Source organism: Triturus cristatus, chromosome 3_2 (assembly GCF_964204655.1).
Source record: "Triturus cristatus chromosome 3_2, aTriCri1.1, whole genome shotgun sequence".
Lineage (NCBI taxonomy): Eukaryota > Metazoa > Chordata > Amphibia > Caudata > Salamandridae > Triturus > Triturus cristatus.
In genome coordinates, this window is record NC_140584.1 from 88,414,098 (window position 1) to 88,433,260 (window position 19,163).

General features: G+C 42.3%; 1 protein-coding gene across 1 annotated transcript in view; it reads left to right on the forward strand.

The window, feature by feature from the left end:
* The first annotated feature begins 5,758 nt into the window (after window positions 1-5,758).
* Window positions 5,759-19,163, forward strand: part of CCDC14 (coiled-coil domain containing 14) — a 128,724-nt gene continuing 115,319 nt past the window's right edge. Inside the window, exons 1-5 of the mRNA XM_085647310.1 lie at window positions 5,759-5,908; window positions 9,951-10,006; window positions 10,274-10,337; window positions 12,465-12,531; window positions 12,627-12,767. Coding sequence (XP_085503436.1) covers window positions 5,879-5,908; window positions 9,951-10,006; window positions 10,274-10,337; window positions 12,465-12,531; window positions 12,627-12,767 — 358 coding nt within the window. The 5' untranslated portion in view covers window positions 5,759-5,878. The remainder of the gene's footprint in view (window positions 5,909-9,950; window positions 10,007-10,273; window positions 10,338-12,464; window positions 12,532-12,626; window positions 12,768-19,163) is intronic.

The following is a 19,163-nucleotide window of genomic DNA, read 5'->3' on the forward strand; positions in this document are numbered from 1 at the left end:
AGGCGAACTCGCAGCCGCCACAGCTCCCGGCTGCAGTGGTCCACGGCGTGCACTCACGATGATCCTGAGATGGTGATTAAGGGCGGGCACTCAGCGGCACAGCTCCTCAGCTGCAGCGGCCCACCGTAGCGATAGCGATGATTCTTGTAGCACAGACAGAAGTGGGCTCTCAGCGGCAACAGCTCCTCAGCTGCAGCGGCCCACAATAGCGATAGCGATGATTCTCGAAGAACAGGCAAATGCGGGCTCTCTGCCGCAACAGCTCCTCAGCTGCAGCGGCCCCACAATAGCGATAACGATGATCCTCGTAGCACAGGCAAATGCGGGCTCTCAGCGGCAACAGCTCCTCAGCTGCGGCGGCCCACAATAGCGATAGCGATGATTCTCGTAGCACAGGCAAATGCGGGCTCTCAGTGGCAACAGCTCCTCAGCTGCGGCGAACCACAATAGCGATAACGATGCTTCTCGTAGCACAGGCAGATGCGGGCTCTCAGCGGAAACAGCTCCTCAGCTGCAGCGGCCCACAATATCGATAGTGATAATTCTCATAGCACGAACAAATGCGGGCTCTCAGCGGCAACAGCTCCTCAGCGGCAGCGGCTCACAATTGCGATAGCGATGGTTCTCAGCCCGCGTTCCCCGCAGTAGACCCAGAGGCTCTGGAATTCTCGACAGAAGCATCACCTGCGGGTAGAATCCCCCTCAATAGGAATTCAGCAGGCTGATGGGTGAAGTCTAATGTCCCTGAGCCTTCATCAGGAGGCAAGCTCAAATCAGGCCCTTGGGTAGTTGCTTCAGCAAGATGGATAGAAGGTTCAAAGTCCTATCCCTCTAGTTACACGGACAGAGGTTCGTCTTGACATCCAGAAGTAATACACCCTGTAGGGGTTTTAGCACAGATATTTATACCCCAAAGGTCTTTGTTCTCAAAAGTCACAAGTCACTGACCCCAGATAGAACCAGTTTGGTGTGGTTCTGGAGCACTTTGCTTACAAGGTGGCATCCTGCCTTTCAGGAAGAGGGGGTCTGCCATCAGACCCACAGTGGGAGGTGGAGCCATCATTCACCTTGCCAGGCACAGCCCTGCTCAGATCAAAGGGTCACCCCTCCCCATACTCCAACTGCAGATATCTCTGTTCAATCCAGGTCGGGCTCAGCCTGCCCTGTCCCTCCAAAACCAGACAGCCAATACACATAACAACAGAGCACACTGTAAGACTCAGGCAAGAAAATACCCACTTTCCAAAAGTGGTATTCTCAAACACAGAGTATAAAAATAATCCTCACCAACAGATGCACTCTAATATTCTGAGCTCAGGCATACTAAATTCAACTTTCCAAACATGTTCCTTGGGTCAGCTAGGATTATAGGGAATACCAATTCAAACAGTCATTTTACAATAGGGAGCATTCGCGCTGTGGCACTGGATGGCAGTGGCACAGCGCCGAGAGCCTCTAACACTAGCAAACACAGAGGGGACAAAAGTGAAAGGTGGAAGGGAGACCCACGCCAATGGTGCCAGGTATAACATAAGTTAATGCTAAACACAGTGCTCAACCTGAGTCACCCACCCTGCCGAGGTCAGTACCCCACCTCCAGGTCAGTGCCAAGTGCTGTGGCAAAAGTTGCCCCGCCCTAAAGCCAGCCCTGTTTCAAGGCTAATCTCCTGCCTCTTGATTCCTGCATTCAAAAACCTGATCCCTATGGAGGTTTCAGATGGCAGGGGCTGGTCCTCTGTGACTCGTATTATGCACTGTCAGGCTCCTGCAAGCAAGTGCACAACATTTTCATAGCTGCCAAGGGTTCAGATTGCTAAGTTTGACATTTTCATAATTTCAATGTCATTATGAATGACATTCAACAACTACGAGTGACACCTGCTCGCGAGCAAAATCAAACAATGAAGACAAGTGAAACTTATAAATATTAGAAATTACATCCATTTGAAAAACGAGAAACTCTAAGATGTTAAAACTGCTGCTGCAACACACCAGAACTGGAATGTCACTGTGGGACCCCACTGTACCAAACAGTATGTGAGAGCCAATACTGCCTACAAATGAGCCTCATGTTCAATAACGCCCCGTCCACCCCACCTCCGGACATGCCATATCTGAATGCATATGGGATTGAACTGTATTATAAAATACACAAGAACAAGTTTTTTTTTAAAGAAGATTCAAGCTTGGATTAAAACAAATTGTCCCTTTTTCATGGATAATGACGAATGCAGCACAGGAGGGTAATCCTCTGCAGTTGGGAGAAAGTTTCCTGGACCCTGTACCCCTGCGTGGGAACGTTTTGTTCTGTGCACTTGTTATGCTGTAAATCAGCCTGGCATCATGACCTCGCCACCCTGTTTCTTGGTAGGAGACCCTCCTCTGCAGAAAGGATGCAAAAGTAATATCTGCCTTCGCTGAAGGACGGGGTAGTGAAGTTTACACTAAGTGGTTTAAACCAGATCACATTGGTAAGGGCACATATGTGCTTGAGTGTCCACAGCCAGGGTCCGGTCTGCTTCATAAGGGGATACTGGCTAAAACCACCCAGGGGGAGGCCACACATTGTTTCTACAGGCATGCTGCTCATATTTTAGCAAACTCCAGTTCACAGAAGTGTTGTGTAGGGCCCTGGCGGGGGCAAGTCTGCCATCACGTCAGTTCGGGTCACTTTCTTTGCACACTGGAGCAGCGACCAAAGAAGCACAAAAGGGCTTGGTTAATGATGCTGGGTAGATTGCAATCCAAGGCCTCTGGCCTACAAGGCATGCACAAAGTCCCAGTTAGCATAAAAGCTGCAAGTTGTTATCATACACAATTTATGCTCTTAAACATTTGGCAGCTTAATCATTAAGTCACATTATAGGTTAATTGAATGGTAATAAGGAAAAAGGAGGATTTGTGAAACATTATATTTGCCTAAGATCACAGTTTGGTCATGAGGGGAAACAAGGGTTAATACCAGGATTTCTGGTTTCAATTTGTACAAATCAGATACTGTATGGGGTATCTATTTCAAACTCTTTTTTTACCTCAAATGTTAATGTTTTGTAGGGCAAGGGTTGCAGACAAAAGACACAAGAAATGTGGGTCAAGGTTTCAGGAGGACCTCGAGCTGTGCCATAACCTGGCATCTGGATCGAGCCTGACTCGAGCTTAATGTAGCTTGCCCACCTCTACTAAAGACGTTGAAATCTGCTCCTTTGGAAACAGATGCACATGGCAAACAGAGGAGTCACTGCTGCCTTTGGGGCGGACACACATGTTCACTCGCCCTCCCCCCATGGCCACAAGCGACTCTTTCTTTAACAGTATTTTATCATTCTAACACTTGCACAAAAATTATCATTTACACGCAAGTGCTGCTCTCAAAGAGTTTTGGATAAACAGTAGTTAACTTTAATAATCATTCCTTCACAGGTCTCTTGTCGAGCTCTATCTTGGAAGTGGGATCGGAGGCTGTTTTGACTGTTTTGCAAACCCTGTGGCTGTAAAAGAACATCACAGTCCCATTCAAGACTGTGAGGCTGTCCGAGGCCCCCGCAGGGGGCCACTGAAGAGGGCAGCCCTCTAGTACCATCCGGGCACCCCACAACCCCTTAGGGGCAGGGACTCAGGGAGGAGTCCCCCCAGCCTTGTCGCGGCATGCTAGGCGAGCGTCACTTCCTGGGCGCGAGGACAGGGGGAGGGTTATATAGGCCTCCCCCACCATCTTGTCGTCCTCTTTCGCGCGCCGGACACGCTGGTCAGTGTGGTTTGTGGCAGGCAGGAGGCAGAGAATGTTGTAATGTTGTCTTTTTTCGTTGCAGGCGGAGTTACAGGGCGATCTGGAAGCAAAGGGCTACAGAAGGGTACCTCTGCGCTGCACCATAGGGGGTACCAGAGCCAAAGCCCAGGAGCCTCATGGGATGTTCCTGGAAAACTGTGTTGGCGCTTCGTTAGTCCTTTGGGCGGCTGTGGGCCTGAACAACCAGGGGTTTGCTATGCTACGCTCCGCCCTAAAAGGGGCGGGAGTAATAAGGGACCATGTATCATGTGATCCGGGAAGAGGATCACCAGAAGTGGCAGCACAGATGGAGTTCGCCCCAGTGCTGCTTGGCTTATCAGGCGGGCAGGTGGCCCAGATGGTTGCCTGCCCTTGGATCGCCCGTAAGATAACCCACCATATTACATAACGGTGTATGTAATAAGCCTGCAGCAATTTTACCCAAACAAGAAATGTGTTGTGTGTTTATTTATTAGCATGCATGTTACGTTGGAGGGGTGGGGAAGGTTGCCAGTGGTGGTGCTATTTCCCATTACACATCCTTGCTGAAGGCATTTTGTAACCTGAGAGAGCATCTGCGCCTGCCCTCACTTGGACAAGCCCTCTACTAACGGAGGTCTCTGGGTTCAATGGGACCCTGTCCCTCAGTGCAGACAGGCTCACTTCCCACCACATTGGAATCTGCGCCGGCCCCTCCACACTCGGACCTGCCGGACCTGTAGTTATGCCCGATTCCTGAGCTCTTTGATTCTCTAGGGGCAGACATAAACTGCTTGCGGAATCAGCGCATGCACGCCACGGGAGCAGCGTGTCGCGAGCAAGCCACGGGCGGCATGCTGCAAGCTGCCTCTCTTTGAAGCAGCGCTTCACAGTGATAGCTGCTGAGACAGTGACTATGCATATGCGTGACAATGCACTTAAGTTCGGTATGCGGAGTACCACACTGTCTGAAATGCGTTAGTCTAACGCATGATATGTTGTACTTGGCCAGACTGCATTTTTGTCACGCTTTCTCTGCCTCCCATAGCAATTTCTGTTCGCTACTGACAGGTATTTGGAAAAAAAACATACTTTAATTTCTGATATCTGATTCTGCAGCAGATCACTTGCAAGTCCCATATATTCCAATGGACCTGATGCAGGGCGCAACAGAAGCCAATGGGAGAAATACATTCTCCCGATTATTTTTTAAATCTCTCACTTTCCAACAGCATAAAATAGGTAAACTGGTAATGCCATGTCGAAAGGAGCATCTATCATTCAAAACCGATGTTCGTGTGAATGTCCACCGAAATCAAAATATATAATCGTGTTATCTGAGCGAGAATTTGACTCTGTGTAACTATATGGACGCTGTTTTTACAAGTGTGCTAATAAAATACTATGAAAAAAATAAATTATCAATAATACTGCACTAAAAAAGCTCACTGAGGGCGAAAATTAAACTATAAACTGAACACATTAGGATAAAGTAACCCTTTACATTTTCTAGGTGACCGTGACATGTTTACAGCGTATTTCCTTTGTCGCTTCTCATCAAAATAGAAGCAGGACAAAGTGACGGGAAAGCCTGCTACAAAAAACACCATGCAATAATGAGAACCAAGAAAACAAATGTATTAAGGTAACGTCACTTTGACACATGTGAAAACACCGCTGTCCTGCGGAAAATAACAGAGCATTACAGCTACATTTTTTATTTGTTGTTCTTATTAGTTATATTTGTATTCGTCTATTGTATAACATATTTACTCTGTTGTAGAAATGTAAAATATTTCAAAATCAAAATATAAATTCACTTTTTTGGGGTGAATCATCTTTTTGTCAGAAATGTATGGGATACATTTCATTAATAACATACTACAGAACACTATAAAGCACGCCTAAGATGGCCGCCATATTTTTAACGGTTCAACATTCAACGACTCAACCCTACTTGTCCCTTTTCAATGTCTTGGACTGGACTAAGGTCCCGCCAATCATAGGCGGGAAGCGAACAGCGCACCCTATAGGGTCTCCGGCTCCTGTTCCTGAAGAAATACACACTATCCAGACAGTTTGAATTTTCATTGATAGGATGCTAAGAGAGCCAGTGTGAGAGCAGTGGAGAACATGGCAAAACAAGGACTGAGAACTCACAAGGTAATAATTTGGGGACGAATGGGATTTGTAAGAGCGAGGGAGGGGTGAGATCGGAGCTGTACGAGGGAGCTGTTCAGTGGATTTAATAGCCAGAGACAAAAACAATTACTTTTAGCTAGAATAAGATCTTCTTGAGCCAGATAGATCTGAGACAGAATATAAACAATTTGCGAAGGAGAGCATGCTAGTGGGACAGGACTTGGTGATAAAGTGGGATAAATTGCGAGCCCACCTGAGCTGTGGTTTTCATGAGCCAGAACTTTGTTATTTATATTTGTTATGTACCGGCGTTAATAGGGGTGGGTCCTTCCGGATATCAGAGCAGGTAGTAATTAAAAACTGACTTTGAAACGCCCCATTCCCTACCGAGAGCCATATTCATGTTTTTAACTTGAATGGCAAAAACACTGATGGATTTTTCAATAATGTGAAATCCCTTACAGTAATCCCCGTAAGTAATGCAGTCCCAATGTACATGTCAAATGTTTTTCTTCATTGTGCATTCCCTTAAAGTTTTTTCTTTTCCCATGTGGCGTGTATCTGTAGTGGTATTTCATATAACACGACTCTTGCAGTACATACTGTGAACTGAGACACCTATAGATGTCTTGGTGAGTTCAGGTTGTGGGGTGGTGTTCATGATGGGGCACCATTGAGAGCTTTGGAATTGAGGCAGAAGGCAGTGCACCTTTTTCATTATGCTTATCAGTCACGATCACATATATTCTAGTCGTAGTTACCCATTTATGTAAAATTGTGAGAAGAATGTACACAGCTGTCGAAATATTGACAGCAACAAAAGAAAGGAAACTTTTGTGGTTATAGGTGCGGATAGTGAGCTGGTGTGTGACTTAGAGAGGAAGGTCATGGTGACCGTTGGGGGGGAGGGGGGCTTGCAAGGAGGTACATTCAGAGTGAAAAGGTTTATCCCCACTCTGGAAGACTTTGAGCCCTCTGACACCTTAAAGCCTTTTTGTATTTTCACCTCAATCAACATAGGTAGAATGCCTCTACCAATGTGAGGAGGGACCCGATGATAAAGTATGCCACGACTAAGTGGGTGAAGGCTTCTGCCCTTTACGCACAATATTTTATTATATCATCTGACATTGCATGGGAATTCTTTAGTCTTCATTCTGACTTAGGGTATTTCTTGTTTTTTCTGTTGTCATAACTAATACAAAAATCATTTTCTACTATGATAGAGTGTGAGTTTCCATATACCAAATTACATGTTTACGTTATTTAACACCGTGCAGTAACAACCCACCCTTAAATACCTATTTGTTTTAACATGTGGTTTTGACAGTGTTAGTCGCAACAGCTAAAAAACACATCAGATCTGTAACATTTATAACAGGCTTGTACCCATACCCAATTTGATCCTTCAGTATTGAATATAAGCTTTCTCTCGAGTAACACAGTGAAATACAAGCACTTCTTTTCAGGTGACCCACACGAATTCTCCCCAATTAAATGCAGTACTCGGGGAAATCAAAATGAACAGAGCTAAAACCTCTCGCTCTCTCTGTTGCTTCTGATTGCTCCTTTTCGTTTTTGATCACATAATGTCTGGCAACAGTTTGATTGTCCAGCCAGATCTAAAAGCTTGAAAAAAATAACAGGGTAGCTCTGGCATTCCAAGCTAAATCTCTAGAGGCATAGGCACTTAGTTAAAGGTGCCTTGTGTTCCTTTCTGCATATCACTGCAGAGTATGATCTGATGTCCTTAGTGCTTTGAATGAACATATTGAACTGGAAATGACAGTGATGAGGCGGAGTTGAGGATCAAGATTACTGCCTGTAATGTGATCAATCATCATGCTGTTTATGCTCTATTCTTCATCTCCATAAATGTAAAGAACTGAGCAGGACCTCAGCCATTTGGGAACAAACAGGATTGAAGCAGACATCATCGAGAGCTGTTCTAGCCTGTGATCCCTTCCAGTTGAGTTTCTTTCCCAGTCGCTCGTAGAACTGATTGCACGCGGCTGCAAAGCACAATTTGAGTTATTTCCCAAGCATACATACATTCACACACTTGTATTATTGCAAAGTGCGAGGCACAAGTCATGACCTTACTGACCCAAATTTAATCGGACTCCCCTCTTGATCTCTGCCCCCCTAAAATCATACATCTGGCACCCAAAATCATCTTCGTGCATCTCTCAGACACTTTCAATCAGGTCCTCAGCACAGGATACTTCCCAAATGAAGTGGAAGCTATCATCCATCCTCCCCCTTCTCAAGAAGCCAAATTTGGACACTTTGAATCCTAATAGCTACCGCCCGATCTCACACTTCACATTCCCTGCAAAAATCATTGAAAAAGACCATTAGTTCTCAACTGTCATTCTTTATTGAGGAGCAGGGTCACCTTGACACCACCCAGTTTGGCTTTATAAGCCATCACAGCACAAAGCAGGCTTTAATTACGGCATCAGAGCAAATTAGCCGGACCGTTGATGCAGGAGGCAATGCTGCCCTGATCCTTTTAGCCCTCTCGGCTGCATTTGAAACAGTCAATCTTGACATACTCCTTCTCCGTCTTTTCTCTATGGGCATCAAGGGTCAAGCACTACCCTTCTTAAAACGTTTCTCGCTGACCGGAAACAGTTTGTCGCACTGGAGGCTTTTACCTCATCTCCTTTCTCTCTACCATGCGGTGTTCCCCAGGGCTCTTCATTAAGCCCGAACCTTTTAAATATCTATGTCGTCCCACTGGCCAAACTGATCAAGTCTTTTGGGATTGTGGCAGTATCCTATGCTAATGATACCCAAATTGGGATCTTAGTGACCCTATAGACACGGCCATGCATTTCCACAACTACATGCTTCAGGTTGGAAAATGGATTTCACACAATTGTCTGAAGTTAAACTCCGGTAAAACGGGGGTTCTGCTTTTCAGAAGGAAAACCTCCTTTTGGTCCCCCGTGTGGTGGCCTCCGGAACTTGGCATACTTCCTCACCCCTGTCACAAAGTTAAAAAATCTTGGAGTTGTCTTTGACAATAAACTATCCTTTGAGGGCCACATCACCTCAGCCTCTTCTTTACAATGAAACTTCTCAGGAAAATCTTCCACTTTTCCTGACTGACTTATAGAAAACTGTGATATCTTCCCTTATTGTTTCTAGAATCGATCATTGCAATGCCTTGTTTGTCAACATACAGGAAAAAAAATACTTAATAAATTGTGGATCCTGCAAACCGTGGCTGCATGACTACTTCTGGGCATTCCCAAACATGAATCTGTTTCCTCCGCCCTTACTCCCCTCCACTGGCTTCCCACCAAGAAGCACATCAATTTTAAGGCTCTCTGTATTGGTTCCGGTGTGCTTCACAGTAGTAGACCTGCTTACTTCAGGCAAAGGTTTTGCTGGTACATCCCACGAGCTCACTCTGCTCTGGCCCACAATCTGGTTGTTCCTAAATTTAAAAAAGCTTAATGGGGTGGAAGGAGCTTTGTGGGCAGCACATCACAACTCTGGAACTCCCTAACCCTTGAACAGAAAAATAAAACAGATCTGCTACCTTTCAGTAAAAGCCCTCAAGACTTGGCTTTTTAAACAGTAGTTTCTCTCGCTCAACCTGCCCAGTTCAGCCGGCTATCTCATTTTCTAAGCTCACCCAGGGTATTAGTGCGCGCTATACATTTTATTTTCATGTCAACAGAGGCTGACAGTAGATACTAAAACGAAAGGGGGTTACAGTTGAATCATGTAGGACATCACAGGAAAGAGAAGTCAAAAAGTACATGAAAGGAACAATTTGTATGCAATGACGCTAACCACCAGTTAATTCTAAAATGGAATATGGCTGCCTACACTTGTGTGAAGTTGTGTGAAAGTTAGCTTGTTAGAAATAAATAAAGGACCTTTAGTTTATATTGAATTTATCCTTTAAAAATAAAAGCATATACAAGCTGGTTTATCAAAATGAAATGAGTTGATTACTGTTGATTAGGAACTGTAAATAGACTTTAAAAAAAAAACTGACTTTTTAAATAATAGAGCAAATTAATAATAATATTGCTATTTATAGGTATTATCTTCTGGAAGGCTAGCCGGGCCTCCTAAAGTGCCAGGAGTGAAAAAAAGGTCAGTATATAATGATTATCTCAAGCTTTCAACAATTCTGATCACAGTAAACTATTACGTCTCCGTGGTAGGGAGCCCTGCAGTCCCAATACTGATCGGCCCATGGGGTGATGCTTAGAGATTCAATGGTATTCTCAGTAATGCATCAGGCATAGATGATCACTGTATTGTGTTATGGGCACCCAGAGATAAAATGCACATTTCTAGACTTGTGTGTACCAAAAGAAGTTAATGTCAAAATCACTCAATGATTTAACTATTTTTCAGAGTTGCTGTGCGAAAAACTCAACCCTCTATGAACTCACTCTGTTCCACTGACTCTGAGGATCAGGTAATTCCTCTTAACCATGTTCACAATGCCAGTAGTTATCATATGTCAGTGATGTTTTAGGTATTTTGAAGTTGACCCATTTGATTAACTCTTTCTAATGTATGGTATAGAAATGCATGCTTAATGGTTTTATAGGGTTTAACATATGTTTAATTATTGTGTTGGTGTGCGTAATCAACTCTTCCTGTCAGTGGGAGGGCACCGACCCTATGAGGCCATGGCAGAATCTAGAAGGCCATGAAGAAAGCAGAACATCTTCCCTGCTCCACCGTATCTCTAAAGCGAAACATCCATTCAAGTAGGCACGCAGGATCCTTTCAGAATTCTGTACCCCGGAGTGCACTTGCTGTAAGACCCCTCACTCCTTAGACTTCTGGGATGCCATTGAAAACCACCTCAAAGACCAGTGCCCTGCACCGGTACAAGTATGTGGACGAGGCTGGGCAGCAGTAGGTAGCCCAGCCTCCTCCACATACCACAAATAACAAGACTGTCCGCTTGCAGACAACAGACCCTGGGCGCCGTTAAATAACGCATCACATCCGAGTTCTATGATATGTACTGGTCAGCATCAATATAACGTGTGCCTCAGCCCACCACTGGACCTCGTAATGTCCTTCAGCTTCACATTCTACAATGGAGATCACATAGCTCATATTGAAACTGGATACTTCAGGACTCCAGCAATACCTCAGAGGCATTGCCCAATGGAGCCATAGGAACCACCAGAAACTCAACTCATACAAAATACTGATCCTTACCGGCACAAAAAGGAAAACTACCAGCCCACTGTCATTTGACCCCAACATCTCTGCTTCCCTTTGGCAGTCTCTACTGGAATGATACATTTGGGAGTGATCATGGATCCCAACTGATCCCATTTTATGCACAATGAAAATCCTGTAACACATCATTTTCACCTATCTCTTCTGCAGAAGTTCCAGGCTACCATCAATCTATTCCTGTCATGCCTAGACTATTCATATGGACTTTACCTAGGAGCACTACTGTACCTGCGTCTAGACTTCAAAGAATCCAAAATGCACCAGGGAGACCACTACTACATGCATGCACATCTGTGACCCTATTTCCTCAGCCCTCCCAGCTTTTTAGTGGCTACCCATTGCAAGGTGCTTCTCTTTTAGGGCCCTGTGCCTTGCCCATCATATATGGCACTGTGCCCTCCATCATTCAAATGAAACTTCAAAGCATGCAGAAGGGAGCCCGGTTTATTAAACTGCTGCTTATACTGATAGTCTCAACCTAGAAAAAGTTGTGCATCAGTGGAATCTCCTTCTCCATACAGGCAGCATAACTCTAGAACTCCCTGCAAAAACGAGTGTCCCATACCACATGGGATTCAGGTATTTCGTAACAATCCGGCTTTTCCCTAACAGATGACTCCTCTATATCCACCCAAAAAGCAGAATCAGTCTGCCACACATGGACGGTAGGCATGGGCATATTTAAAGCTGTCAAATTCCCCTTCACTTTTATGTGCTGGTACACAACAAAGCAGTTTCCATAGAGACCGGACTATAAACCTTCACTCTTCCTAAAAAGTGCGATCTAGGTAGTATGATGCTGCATGCCCAATTAAAGCACTTCATGACCTTGTGCGTGCCTTATAAATGTAATTGTGATACAATATAATACATTTCTCCCACCTTGCATACAAACTGAATTAGCATATGTAGATTCACAGGTCAAATAGACATGAGTATTTATTTTCAGTAGTTGTTATTGCAGCACTGCCAGCATTTCTGTTGTATTCTATTAGACTTTTCCTGCTCTCAATTTTCATACCTCTATTTCAAATCCACTATACATTTGCTCTTCAGACCTAGTTGCTGTCTTATAGGAAATATCCTGCTAAAATATTACAGCATGGTTATCTTACTAAATTGCAATCTCCATAACTCTGTAGGCACAGAACCTGTTTATTCCTCCTTTTCAAAGCATGTTTCCTATTCTCTTAGTTTCTAACATAGCACCCAACAAGTTTCTGTGCTCAGAATATTTTCGTATCTGTCCACCATAAACTGAAGCATCACCAAATCGGCTTGGAATTGTAAGGGTCACATTACACCATTGCCTCCTTAAAAAACAGCTTCTCTCTTCCTGCAGGTTGTCGTCATACACAAAGGACTTGATCGCTGTGCAGCATTATTAAAGGACATTTTACACACTGAAGGTGATTTTACAAAAAGTTTGTCTTAATCTCTGTATGATCTGTGGAAGACCTTTTCTGTTTTGACACTTCTTGGTAATTATTGTTTTTTTCTCCAGATTCTGAAATCATACGTTCCAATAAAGGAAAAACAGTGTTTACTAAAACAGTTCCAAAACCATTGACAGGAAAAGGGATTATCTCAAAGAAGAAATTTCCAAAGAAACATGTTCATGCTTCACATGTTCATAAAGAAATTAGTAAGTTCTTGTTGTAACTTTTGGTATTTGCAACAAAGCTCTCCTGTATTCATTACATTGCCACATACCTAGTGAAGATGGTGAGAATTCAAACAATCAGATGTGAAGGAATGCATGTTTTACCCAACAGCAGGTCTCAGAGCTCACAGACTTTGATAGGAAGACGTGATACAACAGGCATGGAATAACACATGATTAACAGGAGATTCTCTAGTGCTGACTCCCTTCATTATGTTCACTACCTGGTGGGGTTGATGTAAAAAAAGAACAAAAAAATAAATAAACACCCACCCTCAATACAAGTCATTTTTTATTGTTTGATTAATAAAAATCATTACAATTAAAACTTTAGTGCCATGTGTAGATTCAAATTCATCAATCATTTAAAGAATAAAATATGTTGATGTAGCTAGAACCATTTCCAATTCCATAAATCGCTGATTATTATACAACTGAGCACAAAAATGCGTTATTGGTTACATACCATACTGAAACATTGGTACCACAGATACACATCTTTAACACAGCAGTTCATTGATCATAATAAAAGTAACATATAATGGTTAAATAGCATCATAAAACAATTCAATAACTTTGTAAACGTTATGTACCATTGTGTAAATGGTCAATAAAGTACCTAAGTGTGTACACATGGTCTGAAAAGCCTAATCTCACAAGTAACTGAAAAACTGACCAGCATAGATGCATAATAAATATTGCACCCTAAAATGATTCAATTAAACTCTAAAGATTATGTGCCATTGTGCAAATGACCAATAAAGTGCCTCTGTGCTTACACAGAATATGTAAAGCCTAATCCCAAAAGAAGTCGGAAAACTTCCCAGTATGGAACCATAATGTATATTATCGCCAAGTTTAAAACAGTTTGCTGACCTTGATTGTACTCTAATTATTATGCAACAGAATACCAAGATGCTTCCGTAGTTACCTAGCGTACTGGTCATTATTATCTCATATACACATCTTTATCACAGTAGTCCATTGATCATAATGGGAATAACATATTATTGGATCACAACGAAAGACAGTTTAACTAGATTGCACACATTATGTACCATTGTGCAATTGAGCAATAAAGTGCGTTCGTGCCTACACAAAATTTATTTGTAAAGTCTGATCTCAGAAACGGACAGGCATGGAATCATTATATATTATTACATTGTGGAAAATTACTTAAAATTATTTTACCAAACTCCACATTAATCTATATAGATTTTAAATCTGAATTCAGCAGGTTATCATCTAGAACAATTAACTTAGTAAATTGGCCAATCAGACGGGTTGATCTTCCAGATAGATAAAGGATTATGGATTGGCGGCAATTCTCACTCCATGTTCTATAAACAAGGATTTCAGTAAAGTTTGCCGTGCTTTGAGTGTGAGGGCAGGCACACACTATGTGCGATAGAGATTCTTTAAAGAAACCACAAAGTCTGCAGCAGTTTGCTGACCATTGTTGTATCTATCTAGGGATTCCGTCCTTTGTTGGATATCTGCCAACTCTTAACCTCAGAAATAAATCCCTTTTATAAGGTTGTAGATAAGGCCGTAGATAGGGTTGGATCTTAAGTTTTTCAAACGTGTTAATAATGGACCAGGCGTGCTTTTTCGCTGCTAAGGCCTCTTTATCCTGCATAAAAGTTAGAAGAAAAAAAAAAAAGTTTGTTGATTTGTTAAAGATGTGCTCAATTGAAGTTTTACTTGCCTCCATATGTCAAAAAGGCTGAAGATTAAAATGATTTAGACTCTGTTAAATAATATCTCCAAACATTTGTAAAATCATATTTTGTAAGAGCTTACCAGCACAAATTGGCATGGGTGCCGGGTTCAGATAAAAACAAGGAATATAAGCTTTTTAAAAAGGCATATTGTCTAACCACAAGACTTCACTGATTCAATCAGTGTTCCACCTACTTTCCATTTTCGTGGTATAGATTTAAATCCGCCTATTGAGATGATTTAGGTTTTCTTTGTATTTATTTGTAAATGATTCAAAGTAAAATAATTATTGAAGGATTCTTTTAGCTGTTGTAGATCCATTGGCGTATGGCTTAGTAATACGGTATTATCAGCATATTGTAAATATTTTATGTTAGAACCTGAGAAATTTGGAGAATCAGCATAATTCTGTTTGCACATGGAGAGTTAGATCATCTATAAAAAGGTTAAAAAGACATGGTGCTAATATGCAGCCTTGCTTTAATCCGCTAGATGTTTCAAAACGCCGGGTCAAACAGCTTCCATCCCCCAATTTCACCTGTACCCAAGTATTTGTATATAGGAGTATTATCATATCTAGTCATTTTTGTGGCACTCCCCATGCTGCCAACTATGTCCATAGCAACTTACGTGGAACAGCGTCGAAAGCAGCTTTCAATTCGACAAAGCAGATATGTACCTTTTGCTTTTTATATATTGCCCTCTCCGCCATCAATTTAAGGGACAGGAGATTTATAGTTATTGACTGTTCTCTCCAGAATCCTGAATGATATATTGGTGTTATGTTTATTGATAGAGCCCATTCTTCAAGGTCCTTAAGTAGACATCGGGGAGGGCTATAAGCCGATAATTTCCCGGATTATCTGGAGGGTGTTTCTTGTATAAAGGCTGTAAAATACTCTCTTAGCATGATTCTGTTGCCATTTTTGTTGCTACAACATCTTTGAATAACCGAGTCGGAATAGAGTGGGCTAGTTTGGGGCATTGAATTTCTTAATGTCTACCCCCGCTCTGTAAAATATGGGCCATTTTTCCATAATTTATTGACACTATCCTTACTAACCCATGTGGTGCAAGTAATTTCTCATGGAGAAATAGTACATTTGTGTTTAAACTGGACAGAGTCTAAAGCATCTGTTGTTATGTGCAAGCACTGGTATTGAGGCTATTAGTTTTGACATATTGCCATCGTTCAGAGTATCATGTGGACCCCTTGAATCATTTTGGGGGATGAAAAAAATCTTTGTAGGTGGGAAGGAACAGTTATCCTGATTTGTATTTGTTATTCCTGTTAGGAAAGTTGGGATTTGGTATCTTACTTTGTGTTTACCAGATACATGAGGATCTCAAGTTGAAGAACGTACATGTAAAGTGCCCTGATTTTCTGAACTGTCCTTTTAAGCTGCTGATGGAGAGATGCAAATCATCATTGGATTTCGTAATGAATTTTGTTGTGGCATTGAAGATATATTTTGCCATGCCTCCTTTCTAAGCAACACGAGTTCCACATTATCTTTGCTGTCTTTGAATTGCCGTAGCTCATTTTCTTGGATGGAAAGTTGATTAATCAGGGTATCTGCCCTATGGTCTTCATATACTTCTATTTCGTCCACCGGGGAACTTTGCTGAATACATTTAGTTGACACTTCAACCAGCTCCATCCCGGATGATCAGCTAATAAAGCCCCTTACCATCCACAAGCAGCTTTTTGTGGCCTAAGCCATTATGAGAAGTCAGCGAGGAAGTGGAGGTAGCATTCCCCTATTGTTGTAATTGTATTTTTATAACGCTTACTACCCCTGATTGCTTTTCAGAGTTCTACAAATAGAAGAAGTTCCATTTGAAATTATAAGATTTTACTTTGGCATTGGGAACCTATCTTATCTCTTATCTTAGAGCAAGAAATACTGAAAGGGATGCTACCCTCTATCACCACAATCTTTCATACCTGACAGACTATTTTCAGATATCCATAGACCTACCCCTTAGTTCTCTTCATAATATATAAGGGACACAGTCCAGATGTTCTCTCTTACCAGCATAATGCTGCATATTATAGTGCACTCACATCCATTTTACTAGAAAAGTATTTGACGGCATGATATTAAATTTACTTTTAGATCCTAGTGTAAACAAATGCAGGTCACATTTTTTTGTTGGCCTTTGCTTCGAGGACAGAGTGTTTTCTCGGTCTTTCTTGCCTTGTTATGATTAGTGCCTATATTCCTAATGCATTATAGGTGAAACAACTATCTAAGACCAACTCATGATGCTCCTCCCTGGATTGTTTGGGCTGCCCTTTTTTGATAATGTATATATTGCCATTTTTGGTTTACCTGAGAGCAAGTCATCTCTAGGCATGAAGCTGAAAGGAAATGATGTGGACATTATTTGGTCAGATCACTATTGTCCTGGTTACCGTTTTTCTCCTGCCTGCTGAATAGTGTGGCCTCCTCTTGTGGTCAATGCAAATAACTCCTCAAGCACAGGGTTACCAGGATGGGTACTCGTGGCACCTTGTAGAACCTTTTGGGGGGCCCCTGAGGCTCTCATATCTCGCCATAGACCTTAGGCTAAATTGTGGGGGGATGAAGTGCAGGGCCTCCCATGTTGGTTTTCTTTGGGTGGAGGATGTTGTTGCTTGAAAGGCTGAAATCCATTCTACATGACTTCAGTGCTGGCATTTGTTCAGGCATTCGCCTTGCGCGAAACCACAACTTCGACTTGGGAAAGTGTGGAAAGATAGAGTAATAGGATATTACTAGTTGATATTTGATTTAGTTTTAACCCCTTCAGTGCCACGCCCTTTCCCCCTCCTGTGCCGGGCGTTGCACTAGTGGGTGGGGTTCATGACGAGATAGTCTCGTCATGGGCACAGCGCAACCGTGCTCCATGACGAGACTATCTCGTCATGGGCACTGAAGAGGTTAAAGGCTATAGACTTGTTAGATAGATCAGTTTATTAAAAATCTTCTGTACTCTCACACTTGAGATATAGCTATATCCAATTTTATTAATGTGGCCAACTGACCCATGCCTGAACTGACAGTCAAGTGGAAGGTTTAGAAATGCATTTTTTGTATCAAGATTTCTTTTGTGTAACCCCAAGTGAAGGATTATGATTATGCATTCTGCATCACTTGCAACGGATACAAAGACTTATTAGCACATGTTTTGGAGACCAATCATAACATTTTGTTTTCCTTGCCATTCTTCTAAATTCCATATAAGGCCTCATTCCTCTTAGCTGCTGAGTGTTTCCACAATATTGCTTCACTAGTGTTGGGGCGTTTCTGCACTCCACAATCAGAAATGAAAGATTACATCAAACCTTAGTATCTTGAACAGTATAAGCTAAGGCTATATTTATTTAATCCATATTGTTCACCTTTAAATGTAAGATGTACAGTTCATAAATTGTCAAATGAAGAGAAACGTTTACTTATAGAAATTTTAGGAAAAGATTAAGAATTGGGCAAAAGGGAAAATGGATTATTGGAGTTGGCTTTGAAACCTAGGGAGACATACAAGGAATGGAAAAAAGGTAGTTGAGTTGGGTTACTAACAGAGAGACAACATTTTTGCAAAGTAGAAATGGGAACACATAGTTGATCAACATAGTGTGTTGAATTTAAAGGCAATATGCACTTGATGTAAAAGAATGTAGCATAAAAAATGGAACATGGGTGTTTATGAAGTTCAGAATTAGCTGTGATTTATCAAATGTAGTGTTTTGCAGCTGTGTCAGTTTGTACCCTTTCTGTAGGTAGTAAGCATAGGTTATGTTTGTAAGTAGATCACCCCAAGGACGTAAAATGTTTTTGATGTGCAATCATGGTTGTGAGGTACTTCTAGCTCAGTCCTTGAACTATTTATTGCAAGAGAGTTTATATTTGGCATCACACAATGTCTTTCCTTCTCTGTAAGCGTCTTACACTCAATTGTGTCCTCATTTTGTTCCGGTTTAGAATGATTTCTAGTTTATTTGTTGAAAACATTGAATCTCTCTCGAAATTTAAGGTCACTAACTTTAATGCTTTCTCTAGAGATGCAACAAACATGAATAGAGACAGAAATGTTAAGGAATCTAATAATTGAAAATCTCAGTTTTATTCTGCTTTTGTACATTTGCGATATAAACATTGTGTGCCTAGCTGCAACCTACCGAGAATATTATTTAGTCGCAGAAGATAATTTAGGTAGGTAGAGTTTGGAAATAAGGTATGGGGGTGGCAAGAAGTAGGTGAAAAGACTATGAAAGGAGCATGCATCATCACTATGGGGCCGATTACGATGTCGGGCGAAATTGCTTCCGCCCGATACCGTCTCGTAAACAGGACTGTCCGACCTCCTGTTGCTGGTACTGACCACCTGATTTCCGACATTTCCCTATGGGAGCATGTGTTATGGCTGTAAACTGGCCTTAGGTAATGCTCCCATAGGGAAATGGAAGGTAGTGTTAATTCCTGTACCCTGTGGCAGGCTCCTCAAGGTGCCTGCCACGTGGTGCAGGGATTAACAGGGAGGCACCATAGGCCCCCTCGACCCCCAACCGGAGGCTGTGCACACAAGGGGACCTTTCTAGGACCCCCTAACATGCTTTTCGGCAGGGTTTATATGTCACAAAGGCTGCAATGGCAACCCGAATGAGAACCG